A 25,087-nucleotide genomic window follows, 5' to 3' on the forward strand; every position below is an offset into this window, starting at 1 on the left:
ATGAGCTCTTTCCATGTTCTGTCATGAGCTCTGACTCCTTTCTTGCTCAGTGTTTGTTGAATTAATTCTCAGATCACAGTGGAGGCAGAAGGTGCACAATTCACATTTGGTAAAAGTTAACTGCCAGGTAAGTGCAAGCTGGGTTTTTGTCTTGCTTAATTTTCACCATCTTCCCAGTGAAACAGGGGTTTGAATGGCAATGTGTCATTAGAGGAATAAAATATCTGCTGTGAACAAAGTTGTGCACTCTTCCAGAAATGCCCAGGGCCCTGGTTCTCCAAATCCCTTTAGTTTAAGCAGAATTCCTTGAGAGCACAGTGCACTCTCCAGGCTGATCCACCCAGAGCTGAATCCCAAATTAAGCAAGTCAGGATGATATCCAGGAGAAGGAGACCACATAGAAGTGTGTTGTTGGGTCATAGAGGTGACCTATGGGCTTTTCTCTACACACAGCTACTTCTTATTCCTGATTTATTTATACAAAGATGTTCTCATTCAGAGTAAGCCATTGTTTAGTTTAATCCAGAGTAAATTAAGCAGGAAGAAACCCTTGTGGAATAAAGCCTTGAGTACAGGCTTCATGTCTTGTGTCCTTTGAAAGTAATTAAATGTCTCTGTAATGTCTTTTTTTAAATGGAGCTTTGCAAAGAACTGCTATTATCCTGGCTTTAAAACACATTGTCCTCTATCTATTGCCCAACCTGCCAGATTAAATGACACACACTGGCTGCCTGGAACAATCACCTGGAGTCTGATACTCAGTAGAACAAACAAAGACAATCATTATTAACCTTCAGACCTGTGATAGGTGTGAAGGTTGTGATGCAGGTCGGAACAGCCTCTTCACCAACCCTGTTACACACTGAAGGGTGCAGGCTCCTTCCTTCCAACAGCATCTCAGTAACAGGGTGGGACCCCGTATCCATTGGTCTGAATTGTGGCTGACACGAGGCCAGGGGTGCCCAGGTGGCCAGGAAGGCCAATGGCATCTGGCCTGTAGCAGGAATAGTGTGGCCAGCAGGACCAGGGCAGAGATTGTCCCTCTGTGCTGGGCACTGCTGAGGCCACATCTCAAATCCTGTGTCCAGTTCTGGGCCCCCAAATTCAGGAAAGATATCGAGGTGTATGCAGGGAAGAGCAAAGGAGATGGTGAAGGATCTAGAGTGTCAGTCCAGTGAAGGGTGGCTGAGGGAGCTGAGGGTGTTTAGTCTGGAGAAAAGGAGGCTCAGGAGGGACCTTCTCACTCTCTACAACCCCCTGACAGGAGGGGAGCCTCAAGCTGCACCTGGGGAGCTTTAGCTGGAACCATGAAGAATTTCTTCACTGAAAGGGAAGTCAGGCATTGGGAGAAACACCCAGGAAGGTGCTGGAGTCCCCATCTCTGCAGGGGTTCAAGAAACTGGATATGGCACTTAGTGCAATGGTTTAGTTGACAAGTGGTTGGACTTGATGATCTTGGAGGTTTTTTCCAAACAAAACAGTTCTGGGGGTCCTGTAGCCCCTGCAATTAGATCCACAAAATGATCCAGGCACTGAAATCTAGCACTGGGATCATCAAACCTTCTAATCCCACGGGCAACTAAAACCCAGAGACGTCTGAATTCTCGGCAACAGCTTCCCAGAGCCTAAAAATCGTTGCTTCAGAGCGTGGCTGGACAGTCAGCAGCCCGGGGCAGGCTGGCCGCAGTCCCGCACGCCAGGCTGGGATGCAGGGACGGAGCGACAGGGACCCGCTGCAGGCAGGGGAAGGAGAAAAGGCAGGAATGAGGTGGAGAGAAAAGGCAGGAACGAGGTGAAGGAGAAAAGGCAGGAATGAAGTGAAGAGAAAAGGCAGGAATGAGGTGGAGAGAAAAGGCAGGAATGAGGTGAAGGAGAAAAGGCAGGAATAAGATGAGGAAGAAAAGGCAGGAATGAGGTGAAGGAGAAAAGGCAGGAATAAGATGAGGAAGAAAAGGCAGGAATGAGGTGAAGGAGAAAAGGCAGGAATAAGATGAGGAAGAAAAGGCAGGAATGAGGTGAAGGAGAAAAGGCAGGAATGAGGTGCCTGGCGCTTCCCTCTCCTTCACTGAGCAGCTCCTTTGTCACAGTTTATTTGTCCCAGCTCAGCAGCCAGCGCGGCGCTCCCCTCCCGCCCCATCGCTCCGGACGGCAGCATCGCCCCGGGGCAGCTGGAGGCCGGGAACTGCCCCGCTCGCCTATCCCGGGACAGAAAAGGCACCTGTGGAAATCGCAGCCGCTCGCCCGTCCCAGGAAGTGACGGCAGCCGGTGCCCCCGGCGCACCTGACTCACCTGGGCGGGCGGAGCGGGCGCGCTGCGCTCCGCGGGCCGGGCGGCGTCCGGGCACGGCAGGGCCATGGCGAGGGACGGCGGCTCCCCCTGGGCCATGGGGCTGCTGAAGACCTTCGAGGAGAGCGAGTTCAGCAGCTGGGAGAAGATCGGCTCGGGAGGGTTCGGGCAGGTGTATAAGGTGCGGCACCTCCACTGGAAGACCTGGCTCGCCATCAAGTGTTCGCCCAGCCTTCATGTGGATGAGAAGTAAGGGGGGGACACGAAGGGAATGGGGGGCAATGGGGGGGACAAGGGACTCTTGGCACAGAGGCGCTCCGAGCCCTCGGTCACCCCGCGGATGCGCAGCCGAGGAGCCGCGGGGCGACCGAGCGCTCCGTGTGTGCAGCCCTGCCCGTCTCACAGACAGCAGATCCCAGGAGATATCCCATGGAATATCCGATGGAATACCGCAGATGTCTCGCCTGCTCCCTGGGAGCCGTGCGGGAAGCATTCCTGCCCTGCCCAGGCTGAGCGTGTGCCGGCTTGCACGGACAGAGCGAGCGGCTCCGGCGGCCCCGGGACGGGACGGGCAGGAGATTGTGGGGAGGGATGTGCCTGGATCCGGGCGCTTGGGAAGAGCCAGGCAGTGCAGAAGCTGTGACTCGTGCGGTGGCAGCAGGCTCGGGCTGGGGGTGTTGGGTGCGGGCGCTGGAGCCGCGGGTTTGGTGTCTGAAAGGAGCCGAGCTGGGAAAGGTGCCCGGCTCCAGAGCAGGGACAGCGTTTGTCCGTGTGTCTGTCTGCTCGGGATGGCTCCTTGCAGGTGGATTGTGCTGCAGGTGAGGGTGCCCCACGGTGGGACTCCCTGCCCGCTGTCCCTCGTTGTGGTCCTGGGCTGTGCTGTGTGTGTGTCACCGCAGAATCACAGATCGGTTTGGGCTGGAAAACGCCTTAAAGCTCATCTCCTTCCAGCCCCCTGCCATGACCAGGGACAGCCTCCACTATCCCAGGTTGCTCCAAACCCATCCTGGCTTGGAACACCTCAGGGATGGGAGCTGTGCAGTGCGGGTCTCCTTTCCCAGGAGAGGAAGGCTGTCAGATGCATCTTCAGAAACATCCCTGTGCTGTAGGGACAGTGGTGCCTTCCAGCAGCTCAGCCTCTGTGCACAAGTCGTGTTCCTGGAGCCTTCCCAGCTCCACTTGATCTTTGGGATCTCCACCAGCTCACAAACCGATTCTGCAGTTCAGTTTTTGAGACGTGGATTGGCTCAGTCACAAAAGGTTTCCTGTTAGTGCCTTTCCTGCAGGAGGAGGGAGATAAGCTAGCCCAAGATTGGAAACGTTTGTAAACCCATCTTCTGCAGGATTTCTGGGGTAGTTGAGCATCTTTCCCAGTATCTGAATTGCTGACTTTGCAGTAGGCATGGCTTGTAGGGTGTAGTAAGTGAAATTAAATGTCCTGTGGAGAGGGAGAGTTTACTATTTGCATAGGGTAACTGTGCTGTCTGCGAATAAAATGGAAACGACTTTTAAGTTGCAGAGTGTATTTTATTGTGCTAATCTGCAAGCCCCCTGCTATTAAAACCTCAAAGGAGATTTCAGGTTTGATGCTTATTGATCAAAATAGTACCGTGGCTGCTTAATTTTGAAATTAAGATTAAAACATATCTTAAAAATAAGATAGAACTTTTCATTTGCAGTGTACATCTAGAAATTTACTCCAAAAGTTAATTTTCCTTCTGAGACAAAGGGTGCTGTCATCTCTTTTAATATGAACAATTAATTTTGAGATTTATTATCAGATCTCAATATATACCATGTGCAGTAGAGAGCCACCTGTCCCTCCGTGGCTATAGAGTGTGCAAATACAAACATGCAGCTCAGTAAGCAAAAAAATGCCTTGAGAATTTGGGAACTTTGAGGCCATAGGGCTCCTGCAGCTTCTGACTGATTGTAATGAACCACTCCGTGAAATACTTATTTTACTGCAGAATCTGTGCTTCAGATGCTTGAGGAAAGCATTGATAAGAAATTGGAGTGTTCCTGGCCCTTGAAACAGCTGCCCCTGCAAAATAAATATAAATTAATTTTTTTTTCTATTTTAATTTCTCCTTTACCTCTTGGGCTGCTCTATCAAACCCCTTTCAGGAGATGGTTATGCTGAGACTTTTTACCCAAAACTTTTCTAATAAACTCGTGCTATTCAAATGGTGGGGTGGGGGGCACAGACAGACTCAAACACAGCCTCTTTAGTTGGCAGGTTGCAACAAGCCTGTGTAATTAGATTGCTAATCCAGGAGATTAACTTGACTAGCTGTTTCTTGGAACCCTGTGAAGAGTTAGAAGAATTGCCAGTGGTATCAGAAACATTAACTGAAAAGCACAGAGCCTTTTTCTGATGTATTTATTTGGTACCACATTAAAACCCTGTTTGTAATGGCTCGGTGGTGGTAACACTCTGTGTAGTCTCTTACTGTGTTTCTGCAGACACTGAGAGATTTGGAGTAATTCCCTCGGCAATTATCACATCATAGAGCCCAGTGGCCTCAAGCAGAAGAAACACTGAATGTGGAGCCAGAAGTGTTTTTTACCTTTAAGCCCTCTCAGACAATCCAGCCAAATTCCATTCCTAACACCTTATTCGCTCCCACTTTCCTGAGATCTCGTTCCTCACATGGGATGCTCTCAGTATGGGGAGGTTCAATGTAAATCTGAACAAAAGAGTGAAAGGTGGAGGAGCCTCTCCCCCTGCACTTGCAGTGGAGAGGGTGAAGTCTCTTCTCTTCACCCCTGTGGGCCAGAATGGAAGTGTGCTCTGCAGAAAAACAGTGGCAAGCTTGGAGAGAGAAAACTTTGCTGATTTCTTCTGCTGAACATAAACGTGCTGACTGTAAGGTGTAACATTTCCTGGAGAGGGATCTTTACTGGAGGTGTTGGTCATGGGGGTGACTACAGGGCGTGGAGGTGGAAAAAATTATTGATTAAAGAGGAAAAAAATAAGCAAAACCCTACATATATCTCTCTCTGCACATTCTGAATTTGGGAATGGAGCAAGACTTGAAATTGAGGAGGATTTAGAAATGCCTCACTGTTAGTGGATGCTGCATTTATTTAGGTGGTGAAGGTGAATGAATGTCTCTTCTGTACAGGGAAAACCTAGGAGTCATCCTGTGCTCCTTAAAAATTAGGGGAGAGCCTGGCTGTCCTGTAATCCTCTGGTACCAGAACTGCAGGGATCTGTTAGCAGGGCTGACATCTGTTAACCTGAAAAAAGAGATTTTCTTCCTTTCCCCCACCACCCCAACATTCTGCCCTGACCATGCAGTGGTTTTTCTTGTCTTCTCATAGTCACATTCTGCTCTGAGAGTTGGCAGTGTGGAAGTTGCTAAATATGCAGAGCAGAGGCCACTGTATGCTCTTGAAAGCTCTGCCATGATGCAGAAGAGAAGAGTTCCTGAGGACATTCAGGGGTGGTGTAATTTGGTGGACCCCCACCTGCACCACCAGCAGTTTGTGAAGAAACTTAAATTCCTGCCTGCAGAGCAGGGCTGGATCTCCCCTGGGCTGGGAGAAGCCTGGCTGCTCTGTGGCTGGAGGTGGCTCACACAAATGGCCCCAATTACAAGTTTTGAGCTTCTCTGGAGCAACTTTTGGAGTTTCTCTGGAGCAACTTTAACTGCTCTGTCTCAGACTCCATTAGGGAAATGTGGTGGTGGTGGTAGAATATAAAACTATGAGCACTGCCTGGTGAGTCTAAGGTTGCAGTTTTACAGCAGTGTTATCTCTAGGGCACAAAGATTGGATCCATGCAAATGCAGGCACGGCTGTAATTCCTGCTGTTCTTGTGGCAGGGTTTGTGGGACAAGGGCTGGGCCCTGGGGACTGGGGCAGTGGGCAAGAGCAAGGCCCTTGTCTCTCCAGGAGAATCCAAGGAATGCAGTCCTGTCTGTCTGATGTGGAGTGGGAGCAGACAGCTCTTTGGAGGTCTCCATTTAATATCTCTAGTTGCTTTGAAAATGACTGATCTGCACTGACTTCTCTGACAGAGATGCTCTTTGGCACTGGACCCAGTGCTGGAGCTCTTGATGTGTGGGCCCCTCTCTTCTGGTGCTATTTACAGGAGAAAGTGTGTGCAGCCCATCATTTACATGACCTCAGCTATCCTGTGTGTAAGTTTTTTTTTTTTTTTTTTTCTCTTTTCCCTTTTCTATTTTCCTTTTCTTTTTTATTTTTCTTTTAATTTTCCCCCTTTTCCCCCTTTATTTCCTTTTCTCCCTTTTTCTCCCCCCCATTTTTCTTTTTCCTTTTTTTCTTTGCCCATTTTTCTTTGCCATTTTCCTTCTCCCCTCTTTTCTTTTCCCTCTTCTTTCTTTTACCCCTTCTTTCTTTTCCCCTCTTCTTTCTGTTCCCCCCTGCTTTTTCTCCCTTCTTTTCCCATTTCCCCCCTTTTTCCACTTTCCCCCCTTTTCCTCCGTTTCCCCCTTCCCCATCTTTCCCCCTTCTCCCCCCTCTTTTCCCTTTTATTTTCCCCTATTTTTTTCTTTTTCTTCCTTTTTCCTTTGTGCATCTCTTTGTCATTTTTCTTTTTCCCTTTTCTTTCTTTCCCCCTTCTTTCTTTTCCACTCTTCTTTCTGTTTCCCCTTCTTTTCTCCCCTTTTTCTCCATTCCCCCTTCTCCCTCTTTCCCCCCTTCTCCCCCCCTTTCCCCTCATTTTTCCTTTTTCCTTTTCCCCCTTTTTCCTTTTTTCTTTCTGCGTCTCTTTGTCCATTTTTCTTTTCCACTTTTCTTTACCCCTCTTCTTTCTGTCCCCCCTTCTTTTCCCCCTTTCCACTTTCCCCCCTTTTTCTCCATGTTCCCCCTTCTTCCCCCTCTTTTCCCATTTTCTTTTAGTACGATAAAATTAGGATACACTCCTGGAGGGAGAGGGGAGCAGAGGCGCCTCGAGAAGATAATTCTGACTTTAATCGCGCGGGTATTAAATAAAAACATTATGAGAGAGACCAGACCTATGGCTCTGGGCTGAAAAACCCCACCGGGAGCTTTGCTTTTCCCAGCTCAGAGCAGCTCCGGGTGCCGGGGCAGCCCGCACAGCCCCGCCGCATCCCTGGATGTGCGGGATGCGGATTTGCGGCTCCATCCCCGCTGCTGCCGCTCCAGCGCTGTGCCGAGCGCCCGTGGCATCCTGCGAGGGGAAAGGGAAGGGAAGGGAAGGGAGAGACCTTTGATCTCTGCCTGGTGCGGCAGATCTGGGCTTAACGAGCTCCTGGTGTTAATGCCATTAATGCAAGCGCGCTCCAGCACCCGGCTAATGACTGCTTTGGCTCTCCTCACTTCTTTTGTTTTCCTTTTCTGTTTTCAAAAGGTGACAGGGGCCCTTTTGAAAGCTGTCTGAAAGCTCCCCTGGCTGTCCCGGGCCTCTGGCTGGCTCAGTTTTGAATGCTCTGGGTATGGGAAAGTGCTAAGGGTGGTAATTGCTGCATGGGGGCTTTATTTAAACAGGCAAATTAGATAGAGGGCACTCGCCTGTTATTCTGTTAATTCACTCAATTAACTGGATCTGGTCCAAGCAGAAAGCAAGAATCATTTTTTTGTTTTAAAAATTACTTTAATGAAAAGGAAAATTCAGGTGTTTTTTTAGAAAACGCCCCATTTCCAGCAGCCAATCTGCGTTTTTGGCGATGCTCTGAGAACCCCATCCCGAGGATCCTAGTGGTTCTTGTCAGACTCTGGCTGTTGCTGGGCTCTTGCTTTGCCTGGGAGGGCTCAGACGGGTGTTTTACATCCCTGACTCCAGCGCTCAGCCCGGTGAATTATGCTGGCTATGCGTGTGGCTTGGGGGCAAGGAGTTGGTTGTGTTATTCATAGGCGCTCCCTTCCAGCGTGCCAAAGAGCAAACTGGGTACTTGTCTGCAAAGGCAATTATTTCACAAGAAAGTTGCTGTAGGGAGCAGCAGGAGCCGACATGGTTAAGAGAAAAAATTTCCCTTATCTTTTTTTGTTCCTCTCTCAGCGTGTGCGTCCCTCTTTAAAATATTTTTCAGCCTGATCTTGATGGGTGTGAGGTTTTCAACCTCTGAGATGGGTTTGCTGCTGGCTGTGCCCTGGTGGGAGATGTTACCTGCAGCGGTGAGCAGCAGCAGCAAACCACGTTCCCAGACAGTCTGGGGGCCAAGTGGCATCTCCCAAAATCTGAGGGTCCCTCTCAGGCTGTGTTTCAGTTTCTCTCAGTTCATCCAGGCATTGGGGGACACATGAGAAAAAAAGACTTGGCTGTGTGCAGGCTGGTCTTGGTGTTTTCTCCTTTTAGGAGTGGCAGTGCTGCTGCCTTGGATTTGAAATTTTAAAAGCAGAACAGTTTGATTGAGCTGAGGTTCTGCCATGAGGTTCTCCCACAGTGGTGACTGGCATCACTTGTTGGTGGCACAGAGCACAAACTTTGTCCTATTACTTCAGGTACTGCTGTCCATTAGATAGTGTGCACATCTTTGGGTGCATTGCAGGAGCTGTTATGTAATTAGAGAGGGTCTGCTCTGGGAAAATTACCTGTCTGACCTCCCTGTGCCCTCTTTTGTGAATGTATGGCAGCAATAGTGATGTGCCAGTGCCCACGGCCCAAAGCTGCTCTGGGCAGGTTCATTATCACTAAAAATGCAGTTTTTACACATTGAAGGGTCTTTAGACCATCAAGTGTGGGCACAGCCAGCCTGGGGAGAGGATCTTGTTCCCTCTTTCCAACTTGAAGCCTCGTGGGCTGTTGCAGAAGGCTGTGAGGGAGGTGCAGAAGAAAGGCAGAGCAATTAAGGGTCCTGACCTGGGACTGAGTAACACTTAACCCTGTGCAGGGTCAGGCTGCAGCGACCTGTAAACAACCCGGGTGCTCATTACAGCTGCCAGGACCGGGCCTGTTACATCACTGGGAATGGTGTGCTGGGAGCTCTGGGCACCTGCTGGAGATGAGAGCAGTTTTGGACTTGTCAGATCTGTATTTTGGGGAGGCTTTTGTTGTGTCTCCCTGGTTACAGCAGGCAGTTTGCTCCCCTCAATAGTGGCTCCAGGGATTTCTCTCCCAAGGTTTGGGTCTGTGTACACCCAGGATGTACCAGCAGGGCTGCTGAAGCGATGCTGACTGGTCTCTGTCCTGATTAACACAGCCTTATGACTCACAAAAAGTTAATGAATTCAGCCCAAAGAGTTACAGCAGTGCTAAACCCTCCTCCTGAACAGCACAGCATAACCAGCAGAGCAGGGAGATGGGCTCTGCACTTGGGATATTCAGAAGTGTGGGGCTCACCTGTGCTCCTACAGCTGGGAGCTGCCTACCACTGAGAGCACAAACCCCAAATCAGTAAATATGGAAATACACCTGGAGTGCAGGCTGCTGAGGTGCAGCATGGATCAGTCAGAGATGACCACAAAATTCGGTGTTTGGCTTTCTAAGAAATGTTTTGTGCATGTTTGGCAGAGTGCGTCAATCAGGGATGATCACAAAATTCAGTGTTTGGTTTTCTGTCAGGAATGATCACAAAATTCGGTGTTTGGTTTTCTGTCAGGGATGATCACAAAATTTTGTGTTTGGCTTTCTAAGAAATGTTTTGTGCATCTTTGGCCCGTGGAGAAACAGCTGCTCCATCCCTCACCTCCCATTCTCTTCCACCCAGGGAGCGCATGGAGTTACTGGAAGAAGCCAGGAAGATGGAAATGGCAAAGTTTCGCTACATCCTCCCTGTTTATGGCATCTGCAAAGAGCCCGTGGGTTTGGTGATGGAGTACATGGAAACAGGCTCCCTGGAAAAGCTGCTGGCCTCCGAGCCCCTGCCCTGGGAGCTGCGCTTCCGCATCATCCACGAGACAGCCGTGGGCATGAACTTCCTGCACTGCATGTCCCCCCCTCTGCTCCACCTGGACCTCAAGCCTGCCAACATCCTGCTGGATGCCCACTACCACGTCAAGGTATGCACTGGGTGCTCTGTCAGGGTGTTTGTCCTGAGAAAAAACCGGCAGCATTCCTTAGAACTGGAGAAATGGCCACTGGTTCCCAAATTAAAATCCACTCCTGAATAAATCCACCTGGTTTATGCACCACTTCAGTACATAATAGAGGTATGGTTAGGGAACTTGTGAGAGCCCTCCTGAAATTTTAGAAGAATGCAGTGAACTCTAATGGGTCCTGCTACAAATTTCCTTGCAGCAGGGTCATGAGAACAGGGGGAGAAAAATGGTGTGACCCTCTAAACCATCTCTGCCACTCCCACAGTTGCCATGGTTGCTTTGTTCCAGGTCTTTGCACCACTAAATGCACAGATCTCGTTTCCAGCTGGAGTCTGGAGAAGGCTTCCCAGAGGCAGCTCATTTCCATTTGCTCAGAGCAGGTACAGTGAGGAAGCATCTCTGTCCTGACTGCTCAGGCATACCAGAGATCACTGAAAGGCATTTTTTTTGTGGCTGTAACAGCATGGAATTATTTTCATTATCCATTTCCAGAGTAAACTGGCAAACTTGTTAAATTTCTCTGCTGGAGGTTCTGTGGTCAGCTGCACCAAGAAGGTTGTGCTTGCTTTCTCAACTTTTTTTTAGAGAGCCCAGAGACTGAAATACAGTTTTTTCCCTGGTTTTATTTTTTTTTTTTAGTGTTCAATTATTTTTTTTAGCAGTGCTATAATCCATCTGCTACCTGTTTTCCTGGCTCCCTCACTGATCAAGTGACTTTGGTCTTGCCTGTATCATTCTAAAAATGAAGTTTTCATGAAATAAAGACAGGTTTTCTGATGTCATGAGAGGATTGGAGCCATAAGAGGTGTGTGCCACTAATGAAATCATACCTGTGATGTTCTCATCCTTTTTACTAGGCCTCTTAGTGATTTTTTTCTTAGAAGGATTTTCTCTCTGAAGTAGGAGGCATCTACAGGTGGTCATGCTATTATGACCAAATCATCAGGATTTGAACTGTTGAAAGGCTGTTCTCACACAATGATGCTGAGAGGCCTTTGCTAAGTATTTATTTACTTAAAAGTTCATGCTTGCTTGCATAACTTCTTAAATTCCTGCTTCTTGACTCATCCATGAGCCCAGATAGCAAGGCTGTGTTTTCCTCACTGTTTGGGGAGGCTGAAGTGCCTGCTGCACAGCCTATATCTGGGTGGTGATGTAACACAAGGGGGCAAAGTGCAAGATGGACAAAAATTGAAAAGTCACTGTGAGGTCATCCCTGACATCCCTGAGCTGTTGCTTCTGTATGAAACACATCAAGCTCTTCAGATCCTTTCAGTGGGCTTCAGAAAGGAATGGTCTAATCCAAACCTTTTCCAGCCAGCAGTCTTTTACATCCTCAGGTATCTTGGAAAGCCCTCCAAGAAGCAAAGCAGGCACAGGAACCTATATGCAAAATAAGAGATGAACATATTCTGTGAGGAGCCTTCACTTTAAAAATGTGGCCCCAAACCTTCTTTTTGTGTGACATGAAATTTATAATTAAATTTTAGACCCTGCAGCTCGATTTAATGTGCATTTTCTTGCTGGAAGGCTAATGGAGCTGCTGATTGAAGTGCTTTTAAATGTCAGCATTAATTTAGTATGTGACCTGTCCCTAATAGAGTCCTAAGATGAGTGAAGAGATGTTGCAGACTGCAAAAGTAGAGTTTGGAGGTAGGGAGGACTTTTACAAACTGTTTGCCCTTGAGCCAGGAAACAGTCAGTCTTCCAGTGGAGAGCATTAGAAATGCTGCTGTGCCATCCTGCAGTTAACTGCAAACACACCCTGCTCCTTTTACAAGCACAGAGCTCACTGTAAAGCCCTGAGTGAGGCTGGTGACTAAGGCAGTGCTGCTGTACAGAACTTATCATCAAGTGGGTGCCTCCAAATCATAAAGCCTGGGCATTACATAAGTGTGTGCTGAACTGGGAGGATAATGAGGAGGATGGGATTATCCCAAGCAGGGATATAGATAGACAGATATTAACTATACCAAAGGCATGTTGGGGGATTCCCTGGTGATTTTAAGTATTTGTGTGTAACATGTACAGCTCAAGGTAAAGCTTTGCTGGTTTTGGGAAGGTGGATGCATCCATCCTCCCTTGTGAGTTGGTGGTGGGAGCTCCTTCCCTGCCATTCTGCTCCATCTTGTTTGCTTCAAACACTTTGCTTTCCTTGGCAGGATTATTCCATATCCCAGCAGCAGGGATCAGCCTGCTTTTGTTTCTTCCTTTATATGAACTTTTTCCTTCTATTTGTACCAGCAAGATCCTCCCTTGCCCCTTTCTCCAGCGTTCCTTATATCCACTCTTTCAATATTTACATGCTGTCCTGACATCTGTTTCTTTGCTCAACTCAACCACAACTTTTGAGCTCATTCTTCAGCTCTCCTGCCCTCCACACACATTCTGGATGTGTCCCCTGAGCTACTGTGATGTGGCAATCGCTGGCACAGGGGAAGCAAAGCCACATTCCAGCGCTGCCCTCGTGGGCTGTGAGTTTGCTCCTTCCCTGCTGCGATGGGATCTTTTTGCAGGGCCCTTGGAAGGAGAATAAACACCTCACCCCGTGCAGAAATCTCGTGCCCAGCCTGCTGCCAGCTGCCATGCCCTCGTGATCTCTGTGGCTGCTTCCCAGGTTTCCTGTCTTCCAAAATCTCACGGTCACGAGTGTTACTTTTTGTTCAGGTGTTGAAAATTAATACTGCAACTTAATGCTTTTGGGCAGAAACGTTATTTTAATTTCTTGTTTGGGTTTTTCTGCAGCTCCTCATCTTGTCCTATTTGAACACAGACATGCATATATACATGTGTGGGTTCATGTACACAAAGAGAAAAACCTGACCAGTTGTTTTTCATCTCCCAGATTTTGGATTTAAAGAACTTGGAGCAGAACAAGCTGCTCTCAGCTGTGCACTGCTTTAAGCTGTCTGTAGTTGCTTTTCTCCCCTCCCCAGTTCTCCAGTTTAAACCAGTGTGAAGTTTGCTGCTGTGTTGTACTGTGCTGATGGCTTTGATGGAAAGGTTGCCCATGGTCTTCACTTTCATTTGCTTCAGCTGCAAAATTTCTGAGCATGGAGTTAGAAGCAGCCTGGGTAGATGGCAAATTTCATGATCAGAAAGCTTCTTCATGTAGGCTGTTGTTAGCTGTAGGTCCAGGCAACACCCAGAGGCCAGGCTGGTAAAGAGCAGTTGTCTCTTTTTATTAGACTGCCTGATGTAGGTAGCACATCCATTTTATATCAGCAATTGCTCTCCTGTTATTGAAGATAAGGAGAGCCTTTGTTTTGTGTGTCCCTTCTGCTTGTTTCCCACCCTTTCTGATCAAGGTTTCCATGCAGGGCTGTTGTTGCATGGCTCTTTAATCCCAACCAACAAAGCTGGTTTGCACCTTGATCAATTCTCTGATTGATCTGATTGTGATGGCACAGGGGAAGGAACAAAACCATCCCTGTTACAGTAATGCAGGTTCACAATGGATTAAAATGGGTGCTTGGCTTTGGTTTGTGCTGGAGCATTACAAATGGCCCACCTGAGTTTGGGGGAGTTAAAAGTTTCAGGACAAGTTGGAAAAGGATGGAAATACAGTCTGTTTCAGAGAAGTGTCTTTTAGAAGCTAACTGAAGTGCATTCATAAAAAAACCCTATTCATAAAGAGATAGGTTTGAAGTGCACGTTGTGTTGGTATTTGGGATTAATTTTTAATCAACATTTTTAGTAGTCTAAATCTATGACCCATGCAAATTTATTAAAAATTTCAGGCATTTCTTAAGAACAAAAATGGAACAGTGTTTTTCCTCTAGCCCCAGAAAAAGCAAATAAAGGAAATGTCCCCCACTACCAGATACCTGAATACCCCACAGACAAACGTGGGGGCATTCTCAATATCCAAGTGCAGAGACTTTGTACAGAGACAAATACTGGATGTTCCAGCAGAGATTAAAAATTAATCCAGTGTATTTGATGCAGAAAACCTTTTGGTGAACTCTGTCCCTGAGTCCCTTGCAGTGGGTTCTTGAGTTTTGCTTGCAGAAAAGTGACATAAAGTATCAGGAGCTAAGTGCACAGTTCAGGATATCAGGAGGTGAGAGCAGAGTTCAGAGCAGTCTGTCAGAAGTCATCAGTAAAAAAAAAAAAAATCCACTTTCCAAGCACTCATGTTGTTTCTGGGAACTAGGTCCCTGCAGTGCTTGGGAATAGCTGACTGTAGTAGCTGTTGTAGTTATGTGAAGCGTATCTTCTAGTTTAAAAAGAAATTGTAAAAAAAAATTACAAAAATATTTTCTTAAAGCATCTAAAACTTTGCAAGTGAGTGTTTTTTACGAGCTACAATGGAAAGATCCATGAATAGCAGAAGCAGAGAAAGCCTTGCTTGAGTGTGTTAAAAACAGACCAAACACAAAATAAAAATAAATAAATAACTCTAAATCTTCAGAGATCTTGGGGAGTTGGGTTGTGGTGTTTTCTTTAAAGGAGCCGAGCAGCTATTGGTTGCTATAAAGTTGTTTATTGTAAAGGCACATCAGTCTTGAAAGGCAAAGAATTGCAAGAGTTTAAAGTCCATGCTAAAAGTTTTCTGCATAGAGTCCCAAACAGAAAGTCCCAATTAGAGGCTACTCTTGTCGAGGTCCTAGGAGAGGCAGTGTTGCAGCTCCTGTCTTCCTCAGGTGATGATGATGATGGAGAGAAGAAAAGGGAGAGAGCAAGAACAAAAGCAAAAGCAAATCTCTCCCCAGTACATAAATTCTTATATACAAAATACCCAATAAGCTAAAATCATGAATTTGAACCATTTCTTCTTTACCTACTAGAATTCTAGTTTCTTAGCACGCCAGGTTACGTATAAACTACGCATATGGTCTATCTTGTTCTATCTAAGAAATGTAAGCAATATTCTTACTCTAGTTTTATTGTGTCTAAAACTATGTTCTTGGAGCGTACACAGAAACTTGTTTTCAACTCTAATATCTAGTTTTTTTCAACATTCTCTAGAACTTGTTGATCTCTCAGAGGAGCTCAGAGAGGCCTTTTTTTCCAGACTCCAGCGCTTTGGTGAGGGGAGCGTTGCTGGAAGCGGGCAGGGAACGCGTGCGTGCTCGGCGCTCACGTGTTGGTTCCCATGCAGCCCTTGGAGGAGCAGAGCTGCCTGAACATGAACCATCCCACTGTGTGCGTGGGCTTTGGCCAGGGCTCCTCGCTCCTCTCCCCGCCGCGGGTTTTGCATGCAGCCCTGTCGCCTCCCTGTCTCCCCTGCTGATACCGCGTCTGGAGGGACCCGCCTGGAATCGCTGCTTGTGGATTCCCTCGGAATTTTGGGGATGGGCAGAGCCTGGGGTGGGCTGCAGGGAAGGAGTGGGGAAGGGTGCTCCACTTCCCCTGCCTTCCCCAGTAAAGGGTGTTGCAGAACGAGGCGCCTGGCAAGCAATTTAAAGGCAAACCAGGCAAGTTAAGTGGCTGTATCTTCCACCCACTGCGCAGTTCCCACTGGTGTTTAAAGAACCTGCATGACTAAATACGCCATGCAGCGTGGAAAATTCACCCTAGAGCAACTAATAAAAGCCACAAAAAGCCGTCTGCAGAATCTCACTATTTTGTTGCAGCCTGCAAGATAACAATTCCTCAATTTCCAGTGCTTTCTCCTGCAGAATTTGGTATGACCAAAACGCTACTCTACAGGTGATTTTTTAATTAATTGACATAACACCCAGTCCTTTACACTAGGTAGGGACAGCTCCACAAGGTGAAGCTCTTGCTAGCCTAGGGAGGGTGTATACCATGTACCTCAGCTGTTTCTTAGTTTGTAGGGTGACTTTTTCAGTCTGGAGTGCTCAGCTCTGCCTTAGCCCCCAGCCTTAGATTCACACACTGTAGCTGGTGGCTCCAAACACAGGAGTGTCACCCTGCTGTCTGCATTTCATCTTCATCTCTTCACTCAGGCAGTAGGAAACACAGCATTGTTTAGACAAAGAGGGAGGTGTGTGGCTTTAATTATGCCTGGATTTCTTGAGGTGTGCATGTTAATCAAAGGAGAGCAGCGCTCACCACGTCGGATCCGTTCAGACTTGCAGCGTTTGGTTCTTTTATTAACCTGACGCCACAGCCATTGCAGTGGGATGCTGGGGTTGTGCTTTTGTTCTCCTCTGGAGCACCAAGGGCCCCAGATTCATGCAGCATTTCCTGTGGTGGTCGATTTGGCTCTTCTCAGGGTGACCTGGCATGTGGACAAGGGTTTCTTGACTAATTGCTGCTTTCCAGTGCTTGGCTTGCTGAGGAGTCCAGCAATCCCTCTCTTGAGAGTGTAGCTCTACAAGGATGAGAAGCTATTCCTCCAGATAACTTGGCTTTTTCCCTTTTTCCCCCTCCTTTTTTTTTTTTAAATTTTTTTCCTGTGTGTGTGCTTTTTTGTTCTCAAGTCATTCCCACATTACCCTACAGATTAAAGAGGGACAACAGGTTGGACATACCTGTGTTCTAGGGTGCAGGACTTCTCCAGCTCTTCAGAATACCTATGCTGAGCTCTTTGTCCATGGGAGAAGTTCTTGCTGAAGCTGTGTGGGTTGCTTTGTTTGTTTTATGGCAAAGGGAGATTCCTTGCATGGCTGTGTAACCTGCCTGTTCTCCAGGAGGCTGAAGCTGGCAGCAATTTTCTCCCTTTCCAGTAATGGACACGTGTTACAACTAGTTTTGTGGTATCTTTAGAGAGAAACTTCTCAAAGTGTACAGTCGGAGCCTATTAAAAAAAAAAAAAAAAAAAAAAAAAAGCAAAGCTTTTTTTAATTATGCTTGTTGTTTTGAGGGAAAACTTTCTCAAAGGAGAAGCTGTGAAGATCAAAAGGGGAATGAGTCATTGAAAAACCTGAGCATTTATTAGATAAAAAGAATGTATTAGTTAGGGGGAGGGGGAATCTTATCTGACATGTAGACAAAAATCAATGGTCCAAAAAGACTTGACTTTCCTTGAAATTTCCACTTGGCTTAATAGACATTTTTGTCCAGTGGGAAATAAGTAAGACAAAGGAAATTCCTGGCCTATCTGTTTGCTCGATGATTGGTATGCCTTTGAGAGCAAATGAATGCATATTTGCCTGACACTTCAAATTAAAGTGGAGGTGTGTCCTTTTTATAAACTTGCTGTCACTTGCTGTGCTCATTTCAGCTGTGCTCCCTGCGTCACTGCACCAACTTGCTGTGTCTCCTGGCTGCCAAAAAGAGTTCCCTGTGTGGGTTTTTGGTGTGTGTGTGTTTCCATTTGGGTTTTTGGAGCACTTGCTGGCTCTGCTGTTGGTCTTGGTCCTCGTTGGCATGGCCAGTGTAACAGTGGTATCTCAAGGAGTGATTCCTGAGCTCTTTGGAGAGCCAGGACATTCAAACACATCCTACAACGTGAGGTTATGTAGGGAAAGAGGGTGGCAGAGCCAATAATTACATTAAAGTAGTTTGCAGTAGCTAAATTCGACTGGTTTAAATTACAATAAATTGTCTTGACTGTTTGTTGTGTTTGCTATGTAAAGGGCTGGCATGCTGCTGCTTGCAAAAACTGCTTGCCTTTATTTTTTTTTTCCTTCTTCATCTTTTAGCTTAACCATAACAAAAAACCTACTGTAGCATTATCCTTCCTGAGATTTTTATTGCCTTACTGTTTCTGAACAGCATTTCACTGTATTTGTTGGGTCATCCTGTTGCATCTGTTGTTCTTTGCAGAAAATATTTTGTGAACACTTTGAAAATCTGATGGCACCATGCACTTTTCTCACCCTCTTCCTCCTCCTTTTTTTTTTTATTTTTGGCAGATTTCTGACTTTGGGCTTGCAAAGTGCAATGGCTTGTCCCATTCCCATGACATCAGCATGGATGGCTTGTGTGGCACCATTGCCTATCTTCCTCCAGAGCGCATCAAGGAGAAAAACAGATGTTTTGACACCAAACATGATGTGTACAGGTCAGTGAACTATGAAAACACCTAAATGCTATTTTGGTAACCCTGTAAAATGAACCCTTTTTTACATTTTTTAAGCATGAAACCCCGAGATCCAATTTGAGCCTCATCTTGAAATGTGTCACGTTTGCTTTGGGTTTTGCAAAGTCTTTGTAGGGTAGAGGCCTTTTAAAAACTGCTGGGTCTTGAAACTATTTGTTAGCAACTGGCAATGGGAGGCACTCTGCCCACCTTTAATTTCCCCTCTAAAGGTACATCCTGACCTACTTTTCAAATCTGTGATAAAAAATTCTGAGTTATCTTTGGTGGATTTCATCACTAGGTCTTTGGCACTTGTTCATGGCAAGATTATTAGGAAAAGGAAATCACAGCTTTAGATTGGAAAGATATCTCTTATTCTAAATTAAATGGATTTCTTTAAAGTTATATTGCAGGGTAGAAGCATTAAATTGAATCCACTGTAATGCTGTCTCTGATTTTGTCAGGGTGGATGTGGAGTGGTTGGTAAATGCTACCAAGGACTTGGCAACATCCAGAAAGTCCCTGTGTTTGCTGCCTCAGGTTCCTCCCTGCCAAAGCTAGACTTTGAAATCATTGTTCTTAGCTGCATCTGTGTGTGTGTGTGTTTTCATCAGCTGAATTAGATGCAAAAGTGGAGGGACAATGAAAATAAATTATACTTCCATGAGTTTTTTTGTTTTGTTTAATAAAAAAATCTAGGAATATTTTTTTTACCTTGTAAATTTTTTTTGTAGCTTTTCCATCGTGGTTTGGGGAGTTCTTACACAGAAGAAGCCTTTTGCAGGTAAGTTGTGTGTTATCTTGAATTTTTCTTTCCTTTTTCCCATTGATAAGCACATTTCTTGCCCTACCAGCACCAGATTTTTGTGTGTGACCTCCAAATTCTGACAGTCTTGTGTGGCAGACACTTTTAAACTCTCAAATTCTGACCACAAGCTTAAGTCTCCCTTTGTCCTATGTCATGAAACAGAGCCTGTATTTCTCCAGGGGCCCTTGTCTGCACATTTTTGCTTCTGCTGGAGTTTGCTGCTCAGCTTCAGATCAGTGTGTGGCAAAGCCAACTTGGCAGGCAGCTCTGCTGTTGTTCTACAGCTCCTCTGTAGAGAGGTTCTGTAGTTTATTTGTAGATTGTGGGTACAGATTTGTTCCTTATAAAAATAAATAATAAAAAAAAAGAACAGCTGTCTGTGAGAATAAGCCCTGTTCCACCCTGCAGTAAATGCACGGGCAGCTATTTATTCTTTATGACTTTCCTGTGTCTGTCACTGGCCTATGTATAGCAAACATGTCCCAGCAAGTTCCAGTCTACTATTAGTTTTTCTCCCAGTGAGGGATTCTGTTTAGCCCAGTGGTTGATTTACAGTCAGGAGCTGCATTACTGCACCTCTTGATTTGTCTTCTTCCTTCACCTTTAGGAATAGTTCAGGTACCTTGTCTAAATAAAATCCAAGGTTCTGCTCTTTACAGGCAGATATGGAAATCTAAATATAGGTAGCAAAGAACTGTTTGAGTTTTTTTGTTCTTTATCTTTAATGGTTGGGAAAAGAACACAGTCACTCGCTGAAAATTGTTTTTAAGTGCTACATGAGAAGCATGTTACTGCATTAAAAATACCTTGTTGGAAAAGACAACCAACAATTTTTTCCCCTATTGATGAGAAATCTAGACAAAAATTTGTGAAAAAATTTCAGCCTAATGCGCTCTTAATGCTCTTGGAAAAAAAGAGAAGTGATTCCTTTTGCTGGGACATCTAAATTTGTGTGCTTTTGCCTTACAGAGGAAAACAACATTTTACATATTATGGTAAAAGTAGTTAAAGGCCACCGCCCAGAGCTACCTGCTGTTTCCAAATCCAGACCTCATTCATGTAATAACTTGATCAAACTGATGCAAAAATGTTGGCAGGATGATCCTGGTGCACGGCCAACATTTCAAGGTAAGATTTCCTCGTAACTTGGCTGCCCATTTATTCTTCTGTGAGTCACATTATTGCTCAGGACTCTGCTAATCCTTGGGGTAAACGCTGAGAAGCTCTGTGACAGAATAAATAGAGCACATTGTGTGGTGGAGACAATGATACAGGCCACTTACTCATTTGTGGAGGAAGGGATTATCTGAGGACATGCCTGACCATGATGGTGTTATGTAAACACATCAGGCATAAGCCTTGTACTGAACCAGCTGGTCCATTCAGCCAGAAATTGTTTATTTCTGATAGTGTGTGTCAGGACACAGGCCAGGCTGGAGCTGGTGTGGTTTGCAGTGTGCCAAAGCGTTGAAGGAACTGGCTCTTGAAATTTCTACTGTTGTATGTTGAGAGAGGGAATTGCTTTCTTGTAATGAAACAGTTTGTGCAGTCACTTCTCTGCCAGTAAAAGGTTTGAACTTGTCCAAAGCACCTGTTATGATCTCAGGTGTGCAGAGGGATGTACCAAGTGCTGTCACCATGTACTTCGTTTAGCATCAATGGGAGAGATTTGCCTCTTCCCTCTCCTCCTGCTCAAGCAAGGAATGAGGACTGAAGGGATGAGGGATTCCATCTTTAAAAAAAAAAAATCTAAATGTGCCAGCAGTACAGTGGCTCCCATTTCACAGTCCTGCAGTGTGGCCCCTGTGTAACACCAGTCTCGTGTGGCTGAAAATGAATTGTTTCTGCAGCCCTGGGTGCCCTTGGCACACTTGTGCCCACTGAGGAGGTGCTGGATGGAATGGTCAGGACTGGAGTCCTTCTCCCTCAGTATCTCAGAGATTTTAAATGAGATAGAGAAAGGCAGCAGGGTATCTCAGAAGCTCTCCTTCTTAAAAAAACAAGCACTAAAACCTTCTCTTATTTTCTTTAAAGAAATCACTTCAGAAACAGAGGCCCTTTGTGAAAAACCAGAAGATGAAACAAAAGAGATGATAACTCAGGACCTGGACACCAAGAATGCCCCAGAGCAGCAGCCTGAGGTATTTTCTCTTTCATTTCTTGTTCAAACTTTTGGGTTTTGGGAGGAACTTCTCTTTGCTGCTTTTGAGCACCACCTTGCCTGACAGAAGTGTGTCTTGGTGAAGGACTGGAATGCACAAATGACAGCAGTGGCATGGAAAACCTCAGGGCAGAACCAAATGCATCTTATTCTGCAGAGGGAGAGCAGGACAGTTAGGAAATAAAGGCTGGAACTGCGTGGGTGTGACTGATCTTAAAAACCATTGTAGACAGAAGAGCCACGTGGATTTAGTAGCTCTGTGAGCTCTAATGGAAGCTGCCCTCCTGCTCCTGAAAAATTCAGTGACCTTATTCATAGGTTTCATTTAATACAAATAGTGTTTAAAGGCTAACTGCAAACCAACAAATTTATGTTTCTTCTGTAAAGCCTCACACTCAGTTTTGTTTGCTGACCTTTCTAAAATGCTTGTGTGCTTCTCTTGAAGGGGATTTGTGCACTGTCCCAGAAGAAACAGGAGCCTGCTCTACCTTCAGTGAAGGATTACAGTCTCTCAGAGCTGTTGTCCCAGTTGGATTCAGGGATTTCACAGACTATGGAAGGCCCTGAGGATCTCAGCCGCAGCTCTTCTGAGTCCAAACTTGCCTCCAGTGACAAGCGGCTGTCAGGAGTTTCATCTGTAGATTCAGCTTTTTCATCCAGAGGATCCCTTTCCCTTTCCTTTGAAAGGGAGAGTTCAGGTAGTGGTCAAGTTTTCCTTTGTAGTTGTTTGGACTGGGGCATGGGAGGCAATGGGTTGGAGAGTAGAACAACATTCTGGAAATTACTGTTAGCTTTGCTTTCTCTTGCTGTCAGCACTACAAATTTGTTTACTGGAGGTAGTTATTTAAAAGGAAAAAATAAAATTAAAAAAATTATGTGGTTCCCAAACATGATCTAATGAGAAATAATAAATCTTATTTACTTTTGTGAAGGAGTAAACTCCCATTAAAGCAATTACAGAATCAGTCATGTGGAGGTTGATTGGAAGGGAGGTCACTACTAGCCCAGCATCCCCTTGACATGGGATTAAAGCCACTGCCCAGTCAGGCCAGCTGAGTTTGTGGCTTTTTCAGTTACACTAAACCTAAAGCTGAGCACCTTTGAGAGGATTCAAGCCACTTTCTCAGCGTCCTGTGGGACCCTTGAGATAAAGACCCCCTCACCTTTCATTCCAGTGCTGCAAACCCCAGACATCTGTTTTCCAGTTAGGTAAACAATGGTTAGTGCAGGGAGATCAACCACAACATCCTTTGGTCTTCATGCCACAAGACACAGAGTTACTGGGGGCCCAAATCTGACCTGAAAATGTTCAGGGACTCCTGTGGGATGTGGGGGCAGATTGCTCTGCAGGCAGCTCACTGCTGAAACCATGGGCAGGTAAGGTTCAGAATTGTAATGCTGCCTTTTCTTTACCTTAATATGGGTTTGAATGGGTCTTTAATGAGCAGGGACATCTTCAGCTAGATCAAGGCGAATGTTTTCAGGGATGGGGCATCCACTCACCACCTCTCTGGGCAAGCTGTTCCAGTACTTCACCACCCTCATGGTAAAAATTTTCTTCCTTCTCTCCATGTAGATATTGGTACTACAGACATACAGAAGAGAAAGCTAACGGAGGCAATTTTATCCGGAGATACCAGCAAGCTGATGAAGATCCTCCAGCCTCAAGATGTTGATATTGTTTTGGATGGGAACTCCAGCCTTCTGCACTTGGCTGTTGAAGCAGGTCAAGAAGAGTGTGTGAAATGGCTCCTGCTGTACAATGCTAACCCTAACCTCACCAACAAGAAAGGGTCCACCCCTCTTCACATAGCCATCGAGAAAAAATTCAAAAGCATCGTGGAGCTGATTATGGCCAGGAAAATCAACGTCAACGCCAAAGACGAGGACCAGTGGACCGCTCTCCACTTTGCTGCCCAAAACGGGGATGACTTCAGCACCAAGATGCTGCTGGACAAGAACGCGTCCTTAAACGAGGTGGATTTCGAGGGCAGAGCCCCCATCCACATAGCCTGCCAGTACGGCCAGGAGAACATCGTGCGCATCCTGCTGCGCAGAGGCGTCAACGTCAACGCCAGGGGCAAGGACGACTGGGTGCCCCTTCACTACGCCGCCTGGCAAGGCCACCTGCCCATCGTCAAGCTGCTGGCCAAGCAGCGCGGCGCCGACGTCAACGTGCAGACGCTGGACGGCAGGACCTCGCTGCACCTGGCCGCCCAGCGCGGCCACTACCGCGTGGCCCGCCTGCTCATCGACCTGGAGTCGGACGTCAACGTCAGGAACGGGCTGCTGCAGACGGCGCTGCACATCGCCGCCGAGACCGGCCACACCAGCACCTCGCGCCTGCTGCTCAAGCACGGCGCCGACATCGAGGCGGCCACGGCCGAGGGGTACACGGCCCTGCACCTGGCGTCCCGCAGCGGCCACCTGGCCACCACCAAGCTGCTGCTGGACGAGCGGGCCAGCGCTCTCGCCAGAGGCCCCGCGGACAGGACAGCCCTGCACCTGGCTGCGGAGAACGGGCACTCCGAGGTGCTGGAGGAACTGGCCAGCGCGGAGAACATCGACGCTCCTGACAGCCAGGGGTTCACGGCCCTGCACCTGGCGGCGCGAGGCGGCCACGCCAAGGCCGTGGAGGTTCTGCTGAAGCACGGGGCTCACGCTGACATGCCCAGAGCCAAGGGCCAGGCCCTGCTCCCGCCCGCTCAGCAGGGCAGGAATAGCTCGCCCACGGTGTTGTTAAGTGACACTTAAGCGCAAGGAGCTGAGTGGTGCTTTTTCACCTGGTGTGAGGAGGCTGCTGGAGCTCGGGGCCTTCTCCAGCTGTGCAGGATGTGCTCATCAGCAGTGGCAGCTGTTTGAGTGTGACTGAGGCCAGGCGAGCTGGAGCCTGCCCTGGTTTGTGCCATTCACTCTGTGCCTGCCCACCCTGCCTGGATCTGGACATTCCCCTCCCAAGGATGTTATGAGAGAAGGATGTGACTTGTGCGTTCCCCCTGCTTTTTTTTTTTTTTTTTTTTTTCCTTGATGTGCCAAACTAATTTAAAAACTAACATTATGCTTTTTTTTTTATTTTCCTCAAAACAAAAAGGAAAAAAAAAAGATGGCATAGATTTGTGGTTCATTGCAGCAATCGATATTTTGGGCTGAAAGCCTCCAGTGTAGAATAAGCACAACAGCAATCTGCTTGAAATTAATGCAGGAGCTGAGGAAAGGGCTGTTTAAGGCACAGTTAATCAGGTTTCTGCTGTGTTTTTTTAATGGAGACATTGATTACAGATTTCCATGTACTCAAAAGTTTATGAGGCAGACTTAATAACAAGGCAGGATTCCAAAAAAACAAGCAGAAGTAAAAGCTTAACACTGCTGTCTTCATGTACAGTACTACCTTGTATGTATCCTGAGATCAGTAAACTGGACTAGGTGCTTAGTGGTTTGTCTTAAATGAGCAAGTCAAGAGCTGAAATTTGTGCTGGACTGGAACTGGATGGTTTGTTCTAACATTGTTTTACCAATTTGCAAAACGCTGTTTGGAAGGGCTGATGACTGGAACTGATATACTGTGTATATAGGATTTCTACCTGTTGTATGCTTTTTTTTTCTACAGAAGAAAATAGATTGCTTAGAGTGGGTATGTTTTAATACACCTTTTAATTTCACTCTTTTCGAAGTACAAATGTGGCCTGTTATTAATAAAAAATTGTGTTCCACAAATTGTCTGTACTTTGGTAAAGCAATTGAAAAGCCACTGACCAACAACAGCAGAACACAACTATTGTGTTTAGTGATCACAGAATGGCCTGGGTTAGAAGGGACCTGAAAGACCCCCTGACCTGGGCAGGGACACATTCCACTAGATCAGGCTGCTCAGAGCTCCATCCAACCTTGTCTTGAATGGTGTTGAAGCCCAAAGAGCCCTCAGTTTTA

General features: G+C 46.6%; 1 protein-coding gene and 1 long non-coding RNA gene across 2 annotated transcripts; one reads left to right on the top strand and one right to left on the bottom strand.

The window, feature by feature from the left end:
- Nucleotides 1–762: 762 nt before the first annotated feature.
- On the bottom strand, nucleotides 763–2,371 carry LOC130256371 (uncharacterized). Its single transcript, XR_008841102.1, has 2 exons — nucleotides 2,291–2,371; nucleotides 763–1,209 (listed from the first exon to the last, which is right to left on the bottom strand). It is a non-coding gene; the product is annotated as an uncharacterized LOC130256371 (long non-coding RNA).
- On the top strand, nucleotides 1,663–24,874 carry RIPK4 (receptor interacting serine/threonine kinase 4). The gene is made up of 8 exons (XM_056497938.1): nucleotides 1,663–2,536; nucleotides 9,925–10,216; nucleotides 18,025–18,173; nucleotides 18,926–18,975; nucleotides 19,969–20,127; nucleotides 21,034–21,140; nucleotides 21,606–21,858; nucleotides 22,737–24,874. Exons 1-8 carry the CDS (start codon nucleotides 2,355–2,357, stop codon nucleotides 23,912–23,914), a joined length of 2,370 nt encoding a protein of 789 aa, XP_056353913.1. The 5' UTR covers nucleotides 1,663–2,354; the 3' UTR covers nucleotides 23,915–24,874.
- The last annotated feature ends 213 nt before the right edge of the window (nucleotides 24,875–25,087 follow it).

The sequence above is a fragment of the Oenanthe melanoleuca genome, chromosome 1 (assembly GCF_029582105.1).
Source record: "Oenanthe melanoleuca isolate GR-GAL-2019-014 chromosome 1, OMel1.0, whole genome shotgun sequence".
Taxonomy (NCBI): domain Eukaryota; kingdom Metazoa; phylum Chordata; class Aves; order Passeriformes; family Muscicapidae; genus Oenanthe; species Oenanthe melanoleuca.